The sequence below is a fragment of the Erinaceus europaeus genome, chromosome 1, assembly GCF_950295315.1.
Source record: "Erinaceus europaeus chromosome 1, mEriEur2.1, whole genome shotgun sequence".
NCBI lineage: Eukaryota > Metazoa > Chordata > Mammalia > Eulipotyphla > Erinaceidae > Erinaceus > Erinaceus europaeus.
This window is the reverse complement of record NC_080162.1, coordinates 196,298,310-196,307,634: the sequence shown is the minus strand read 5'-3', so window position 1 is coordinate 196,307,634 and position 9,325 is coordinate 196,298,310. Positions and strand designations below refer to the sequence as shown.

The 9,325-nt window shown below is 43.4% G+C and overlaps 1 protein-coding gene across 1 annotated transcript in view; it reads right to left on the bottom strand.

The window, feature by feature from the left end:
- Nucleotides 1-1,679: 1,679 nt before the first annotated feature.
- The window catches only part of COL22A1 (collagen type XXII alpha 1 chain), a 270,579-nt gene continuing 262,933 nt past the window's right edge, over nt 1,680-9,325 (bottom strand). Inside the window, exons 59-61 of the mRNA XM_060202364.1 lie at nt 7,655-7,837; nt 3,582-3,659; nt 1,680-2,807 (exon numbers count right to left, since the gene is read on the bottom strand). Coding sequence (XP_060058347.1) covers nt 2,620-2,807; nt 3,582-3,659; nt 7,655-7,837 — 449 coding nt within the window. The 3' untranslated portion in view covers nt 1,680-2,619. The remainder of the gene's footprint in view (nt 2,808-3,581; nt 3,660-7,654; nt 7,838-9,325) is intronic.

Here is a 9,325-nt window from a genome sequence, read left to right as displayed (position 1 = left end):
CTAAACTGATTCTGAAGTAGTTTGTGAGAGGTGCTAAGTGGATGAACATGTGTGTATGTAAAACCAGGTCGGTCGGTCAATTAACCAATAGAGGCACAAATTCATGATTAAAGAGTAGTTACTTCAGCTGGAGGCACACCTGGCTGAGTGCACATGTTACAATGTGCTAGGACCCTATCTGAAAGGAGAAGCAATGTGAGTGGTAAGGCAGCATTGCAGGTGTCTCTCTGACTCCCTATCAGCCCCCTGCCTTTTGATTTCTGGTTGTTTCTATACAATTTATAAAGATAAAATTTAAAAAGCAACGACTTCATTTATTCATGTATTTATTTTGCCACCGGGCTTACTATTCTGAAGAGAGATGCAGAGACAGAGAGGAAGGGAGACACTGTCTGATGCTAATAAGGCTTCCCCCTGCAGGAGTTTGCCTATGGTGGCAGAGGGTTTGAATCTGGCTCCCTGTGCATGGTCTTGTGTGCATATTCTACTTGGTGAGGCCAAGTAGGTGCCACCTGCCTGCACCCTGAAAAGTAATTTTATTTTTTGAAAACTGAAATTATCTTACCTCTAAATGTACTTAGGCAAAATAAGACCTGAGACCCTAAGACCCTGAAGTCTTATTTATATTTTAGTCCTTGCAAAAATACATTCATTACTTTGAGTGGATTTTTCACTCACAAAGAGACAGACCGAGGAAGACAGGGAAGGACACCACAGCACCTATGCTTTTTTAAAAAAAAATTATATATTTCCTTTTGTTGCCCTTGTTTTATTGTAGTTATTGTTGTTGTTGTTGCTGGATAGGACAAAGAGAAATGGAGAGAGGAGGGGAAGGCAGAGAGGGGGAGAGAAATACAGACACCTGCAGACCCGCTTCACTGCTTGTGAAGCGATGCCTTTGCATGTGGGGAGCTGGGGGCTCGAACCGGGATCCTTATGCCGTTCCTTGTGCTTTGTACCACCTGCGCTTAACCCGCTGTGCTACCGCCAGACTCCCAGCATGTATGCTTTTGCCAGTATGCTGAAGGATGAAATGTGAGCCTAGTCTGTTTGCACAGATAAAGCAGGCACCCCTTCAGTTGAGATACCTTTCAAAATGTAAGCCCCCGTCTTGTTATGACCATGTCTTTATATAGTCATCCCACCCTCCTCTCCTCCCCCCGCCTGTGGTCCTGCACAGATGTGGCTTTTCTGTGATGTAAAATATGACATCACTCTGGTGAAGGAGAGGACAAGTGGCCCAGGAACTCAGCTACATGTCTACATCTCTCACCCGCTGTGCAGTCAGCACTTAAGACCGTGATTCTGCACTGAGTCCCCTGAGGAAAAAAATGTCAGATTCTTTTTTTTAATATTTATTTTATTTATTCCCTTTTGTTGCCCTTTTTGTAATTATTGTTGTTGTTGGATAGGACAGTGAGAAATGGATGGAGGAGGGGAAGACAGAAGGGGAGAGAAAGGCAGACACCTGCAGACCTGCTTCACCACCTGTGAAGCGACCCCCCCACCCCCCGCAGGTGGGGGGAGCCGGGGGCTCCAACCGGATCCTTATGCTGGTCCTTGCACTTCTGCCACCTGCGCTTAACCCGCTGCGCTACCGCCTGACTCCCTAAAATGTCAGGTTCTGAGGGGTTCACAGGCAGGTGGGCACTAGAGATAAGGACTTGTCACACCAAACAGAAGAAAACTCACATTTATTGAGCACCTGTTTGTACCAGCTTCCACAAATGCATGTACACACAATGCCATTTCAGAGATGAGACCCTGGAGACCTGAGTTCCGTGCTGGCCAATCTCTCTGCACATTTCTCAGGGTTAGGCAAAGCCAGGAGCCTTTCCTTTACAATGAAAGTGAAACCAAAAGTGAGGCACTAATTAACACTTAGGGGCTGCTTTCTCCAAGCCAACACCCCCACTCCAGCTTTGGCCCAGATACAGGACTCTCTAAAACTCTTGCCAACTCATGTGGGCTTTATTTCCCTTCTGCAAACTTCCAACAGTGAGGTGGCCATGTTCACTCCCTGAGGACTGATGTCAGGCTCTGTGTGCACTTTCTAACAGGAAGTGAATATAGTCTATATGCTTGAAAGTTCTTTCCAGCCCTGCTCCATTTCTCTTTTCTCCCAGGAAGTGGAAACGTGTAGATAATTTCTCCACGGATAACCTCTACACAGAACTGAGAATCGCAGCTCATTGTCTTTTTTCCTTAAGTTTCCTTGTGAGGAAGGAAGTAAATTTGCTAAGTGCCTGGGCAGGGTTTCATAGCACCAAGAGTATCCCTCAACATGGCTACACACTTCCGTGAGGGCTGTCACATGCCATGAGAACATACAGTGCCACACATAACCAGTTTTTCCAACATAGCAGAGAGGGGGGGGAAATCTTGCAAAGCATCATGAAATGATATAACAATAATAATAGTTAACAATAATAATTATATTAATAATACTCTGACCGACCGGCAGCATCTGTTGGCTTCAACAAAGTCGAGGTCTCTCGAAAAAATAAAGAAGAGAGTAAAAGACACATGCCAGAAATGTTTCAAGACCTCTGGCTTCTCGTCAAGCTCTGAGTTCAAGTTTCGGACATCCACTGCAGTCTCCTGACTTCCTGGAGTCTTCTAAGGGCCTTTCACATTACCTGGGCGGGCAGCAAGGCTGGCGAAATAAGCACACTGAGAGGGGTCACACTGACCAGGGGGACCAGGTGGGCCTGGAGGTCCAGGATGTCCAGCTGGTCCTGTCTCCCCTTGAGGCCCAGGAGCCCCAGGAAGTCCATCTTTAGCATAACCAGGTTCCCCGGGTTGACCTGGCCAAAAGGAACAAGGGAAACAGTGCTTCAAAATCCTTCTGGGAATACCAAGAGCTGCTTCACTATTCCCTTTAAGAGTAAACTGAGCACCTGAATCAGTTTCAGAGAAAACATTCCAGGGGGCCAGGTGGTGGCGCACCTGGTTGAGTGCACGTGTTACAATGTGCAAGGACCTGGTTTGAGCCCCTGGTTCCCACCTGCAGGGGGAAAGCTTTGCAAGTGGTGAAGCATTGTTGCAGGTGTCTCTGTCTCTCTCCCTATTAACCCCTTCCCTCTCAATTTCTAACTGTCCCTATCAAATAAGTAAATAAAGATAACAATTTTTAGAAAAAGAAAAATGCTGGCTGAAAGAAAATAAACCTATTTCATGTAAATTTCCCCCAGATATATTGGTTTGTTGGAAAAGTCATGGTGCATTTTTGCATAGAAAAACATAGCAAAATATGTCATAACTTCTCTGTAAATGTACAAAATCAATGTGTTCTATGTACAGCCAAACAGAGAGACAGCTCTCAGCACACCCAGCCTTATTTAAGCTCACAGCAGTCTTCTTCAGATTTTTTAATTCATGGCCTACTTTGAGATGTATTGTAATCTTAGTAAGTCAAGAGGCTAGGGTTTCAGAGAGTTCATAAAAGCAAAACAGGGCTCCCTCTCTCTCTTCCTATCAGCGGAAACTAACCATCTTCCCCAACTATGGTGAGTACAGGTCTCTGTCTCTTGCTTGATGGGGATGGTCACCCCACCTAGAACTCATGACATAAGTCCTACCTGGGATTCCAGGAGGGCCCATCTCGCCTCGGAGGCCAACTCCAGGCACGCCTGGGTCCCCTTTGGCTCCTCGATCACCTGGTGAGAAAAAGGAAGATTGTTGATGGTGCCACCATACTGGAGGCCCAGGGTCAACACTGGGCTGCTATGATTCTCCAATGGAAACCATCTTGCTTCATACACACTCTATCTGCGGAACCCCATTTCTTCACTATACACTCATTCACACAGATTTACACTTAACACCGAAGCACATACTTAGAGAAATGCATATGTGAACACCGAAATAAAGGAACCATCTTCTAAATATAAACTCAAATACCCAGATTCATGCACAAACATTTACTCAGGCCTGCAGAGATATTCACATATGGGCACATGTACACACATATTAGCAAAGATGTCCAAACACTCATAAACACAGACAAATATATCTAGCCACACACTCTCACACAGACAGAGGTGTCCACATACTTTCAAATATGCGTACAATTCTCTGTGTTTTCAGAGATTTACCTTTATCAGAGGGTAATTGGGTGACACATTCGCACATGCAAATGACACAGGGAGATACTCTCAAGAAGCTTGAAATCTCCAAAGCATGATGACAGAGAACATTCTGCTATAATCGAGAATGGGATAAGCACTACCATAGGGATATGAAACCACACTGTGAACTAGGAGACAGCCCAGTGTAAGGTATGTGCCTTTCCCTGGATGTGGTCTTAGTATCCTATGAGGGCAGCAGCAGCAGCACCAAAAGGAATTCAGTGGATTCCAGAGTTGTATGTGGATGCACCTCCTCTTTGCTTTCTTCCTCTAAGTATACTGAATTTAAAGAAATTCAACAACCGCAGGGGCTCAACAGGAAGATGCCCCCTCAGCTCATTTCTTGGTGCTACCTTAAAAACAAGAAAATCACCTCCTGAGTGAATGGCCTCACCAATGTGTACTGAAACCTCACTCATCTCTCCAGAGCCCTACCCCACTAGGGAGAGAGAGAAACAGGCTGGGGTGTGGATCTACCTGCCAAAGCCCATGTCCAACAGAGAATTCAAGAAGCCAGACCTTCCACCTTCTACACCCCATAAAGAATTTTAGTTCATACTCCCAGAGGGGGAAACATGTAGGGGAAGATGACCAGAGATGACTCCAATTCCATCAAGACCCCAAGAGGGAAGAAGAAAAAAGGAGGGACATTGGCAAGTGGCAACAGGTATAGGTTTGACTTAGAAAGGAAGAAAAGTCAGGGCCATAGAAAAAAATGGGAAAAATAGATAGGTAGTTAAAAATATAGTTAGACAGATAATTATAGAAATAATAGTCAACCCATATATATCTGGCCTGGAGAGAACCACTGAAGTTTCTAACGGAGGGAAAGGGGACACAGACCTCTGGTGGTAGTAAAGATGTAGAATCGTTCTCGTTATCTTGCAGTTTTGTAAACCAATATTAAATCATTAGTAAAAAATGAAATTACAAAAAAGAAATCACAACAGATAGTCAAAAGAGAGAGAATTCATCCCCTGGAGAGGGTATTTGAGATTACATCTGAGTAAATGTAGTAGAGGTTTGCCAAAACAACCTCTTATTCTAGCATTTATTATTTTTTTTGCCATGATATGTTTTCTTTTAAAATCAATAATGACAGTTTACTATTCTTTTCTTTTCTATCCTTTCCTTTTCTTTTCTTTTTTTTAAATAATATTTTATTTTATTTATTCCCTTTTGTTGCCCTTGTTGTTTTATTGTTGTAGTTATTATTGTTGTTGTCGTCGTTGTTGGATAGGACAGAGAGAAACAGAGAGAGGAGGGGAAGACAGAGAGGGGGAGAGAAAGACAGACACCTGCAGACCTGCTTCACCGCCTGTGAAGCGACTCCCCTGCAGGTGGGGAGCCGGGGTTCAAACCGGGATCCTTATGCCGGTCCTTGTGCTTTGCGCCACCTGCGCTTAACCCGCTGCGCTACAGCCCGACTCCCATTTCCTTTTCTTTTCTAAGAAGATCACTGCTCAGCTCTGGCTGATGGTGGTGCAGGGGGAGTGAACCTGGGACTTTGGAGCCTCAGGCATGAGAGTCTGATTGCATAACCATTATGCTATCTACCCTCAGCCCCCACTTACTTACTGTTATAGTAATTATGTTAGTATTCTGTCAGTCTGATTTCTTTGCTATGCTTTATTCTATCTTATTGACAGTTAATTCATGAAAATTTTTAGGAAGCCAACATAATTAAGGTTTGGACACATTTTATTTTATTTTAGAGTAAGAAACAGAAGGAAGAGGAGGAAAGGGGGAGGGGGAAGGGGTCAGGACACACAGCGCTGAGCCTCCTTCAGTGTGAAAGAGGCTAGGTTTGAACATGGCTTGTCACATGGCAACACATTATTTCACCAGTGCAGGACACACATTTAATTCTTTTTTTTTTCTTTTCTATTTATTTATTTATTTATGAAAGGAGACATTAACAAAACCATAGGATAGGAGGGGTACAACTCCACATAATTCCCATCACCTGGTCTCCATATCCCATCCCCTCCCCTGATAGCTTTCCCATTCTCTATCCAATAAAGTCCACACATTTAATTCTTTTTCTTTTTTGCTTCCAGGGTTATCTCTGGGGGCTCAGTGCCTGCACTAGGAATCCACTGCTACTGTGGCCTTCTAGAAAAAAAATTTAGTTATATATATATATATTGGATAGGACAGAGAGAAATTGAGAGGGGAAGGGAAGATAGACAGAGAGAAAGAGAGACACCTACAGATCTGCTTTCACCACTTGTGAGGTGTCCTTCTTGCAGGTGGGGAGCTGGGGGATGGAATCAGGATTCTTGTACTTGGTACCATGTGCACTTAACCTGGCGACCCACTACCCAGCATCCTAAAAAAAAAATCTTTTCAGTAGGATAAATATTTCACTAAAAATGAATAATTAAATAACTTGGAAGGAAAGTAGAAGTAAAAGATGAAAATGTTACAGTATCCACTTCTCTGATCCCAAGTCATCAAGGGGCATTTGAAATCATTATCAGTGTTTCCTTTCCCACCCAATATGATGAAGCAGGTCTGCAAATGTTTATCTTTCTCCCTCTCTATTTCCCCCTCCTCTCTCAATTTCTCTCTGTCCTATCCAATAAAATGAAAAAAAAAAAAATGATTGCCAAGAGCAATGGATTTTCACCAGGATTCAGCAATAATCCTGGAGACAAAAAAGAAAGGAAGGAAGGAAGGAAGGAAGGAAAGACGGGAAGAAGGAAGGAAGGAAGGAAGGAAGGAAGGAAGGAAGGAAGGAAGGAAGGAAGGAAGGAAGGAAGGAAGGAAGGAAGGAAGATGGAAAGAAAAGAAAGAGAAGTGTGGTCTGGGAGGTGGCACAGTGGATAAAGCACTGGATTCTCAACCATGAGATTCCAAGTTCAATCCCCAGCAGCACATGTACCAGAGTGATGTCTGGCTCTTTCTCTCTCTCCTCCTATCATTCTCATGAATAAATAAATAAATTCTTTTTAAAAAAGAAAGAAAGAGAAGTCAAACTGGTGAGTCTGACTTCTTTCCTGGTTTTCACTTCTGTTTCCCTGTATGGAAGGGGACTTTTGATCTAGGGGTCCCTGTGCACTCACATGGGAGGTGTCACTCTCAGGAAGGACTGACCACTTTTTTTTTAAGCTATAGCTTACAGCAACTTCTTCAGTTATAAAGCTGGGCCTTAGTGCCCATCTTCAGTGAGATTGAATGTTTTACCTCTCATCTACTTCTAAAGTCAGAAGAGGAAAAAGAGGGCATTTGGTTTTACTCCTTGAAACTTAGGCAGCAAAAATGGAGCTAGAACAAGGAAGCAGGCGGGAACTACTTCAGTCCTTGTGGCAGAAGCATAATTTTGCAAGAATCTCCAGTATGAAAACCTCTTATACATATGAACAAATTATATGATGTCAAACTTCAGGGTGTTGCCAAGCTTCAGGAGATGAGAAGGCTATGAATTATGTATGCTCATCTGGAGTGTGTAGCTTTTCCCCCAAGCTTGTCCAAAGCCTGTGTGGAATTTGGTAGAGCTTATCTCTTAGGTTTTCACTCACCTTTGGGACCTATTGGTCCAGAAGGTCCTTCCATCCCCCCCTGCCCAGGTCTTCCTGGTTCTCCAATGGGCCCTGACCGGCCTGGGTGGCCATCTTTTCCAGGGGGCCCTGGAGGCCCGGGTCTGCCTTGCGAAGCCTTTATGTGTGCTGGGGGCATCTGGGCCAGGAGGTAGGCAAGTTTTGCTATCAAGTCAAAACGAACAAATGAAAAACAGAATAGTATGTCATGAAGGAAGGTAACTGACAAAAGGCAGGATGGTTATTCAGAGCAAAACTCAGAACTGACGAGATAATACAACGTGAACCCACCTCAACAGCCCAATGGGCAGCCCTGTATACACCTCTGTTGAGCCAGGTCCAGGGACCAACTCAACGGGGACAATATGACTCACGCTAGAAACAAGGATGGGATCCCTTTCCAGCCACTGCGGACTGTGAGGATTTTCATCATGAGTCAACCTGATTGAACTTATTTTGTTCCTTTTTGTGTGTGTGTGTAATGGTGGCACGATGTTGGGAAACTTCTACAAGTTAATGTGGGTAAGGCTTTTGAAGACAGTCTGTGAAAATTCAGAACTCACCTGACACATGGGAAATTCTATACACTGTTCCATTACTATTTGCCTCCCTATCTTTCTCCCTCCCTGCACATCTGCCAGGTTCTTGGTCCATATAATTATGACCAAGGGACTGTGCAATGAATCTAACACATGAGGACTTAAAGGGTTCCAATTCCTGAACACACTACATATCTCTGCTACTTTCTGGGCTTTTAAGGATATTTTAAAGGTCTGGTGTCTCATTCTTTCTTTTAGCACATATGGTTTCTCCTCCAGGAAGACTTCCCTTCTTTATCCCTCTCTCTTTTTGAATTATTTTACGTACTTTTGTTTATCTTCTTTTAGTTCCATTTGTGCTCGATTGATATACAGAAATTTTCTTATTGTACTGAAATCATCTTGTCTATTTACTTAGCCATTTCCTACCCTGGACTATGAATTCTGAGATACAACACAGGATTGCCAATAATCCTTGTAGCTTCCAAAAAAACAGAATAAATAATGGATTGTAGCAGAGCTGGTTCTGTTAAGAGTGACTCTACTCACTTCCATCAGACTGATAGGGATTCAGGTTACACAGGCTCCTGTGCTAAATATGAATAGGCATGGGCCCTAGGTCACATCAATTGGGTTAACAGTTAATGGTATTCATATCTTTTCCTCATATTTGGTAGCTACTCTTTGCCTTAGTCCAGTTCTCAACTTTGACACTATCTTCCCAGAAAATACTTTTAGTTTACCTACAAGGTAACTATTGGGCTTTAGCAAAAATCACTAAAGCCATTAACTGTTAACCCCATTGATCTGACCTAGGGCCTATGCCTATTCATATTTAGCACAGGAACCTGTATAATTTCTGAGTCCCTATCAGTCTGAGCTCATAGTCCATGGTCACAGCTAGGAACATACTCAAAATAGACTTCTTAGCTTCTTCCCACATGAAGACTTCTAATTTCATCTGTTCTATTCCTACCTTTTGGTTCCTATTTATGAAACAATTTGTTCTGCTTTATATCTTACCACCTTTCAGCCACCAAGTTGCAGATGTTATTATGCCACCATCCTGACTTGCTTGGGCAGATGCACCTCACCAATGTGATCTTGAAGTCTC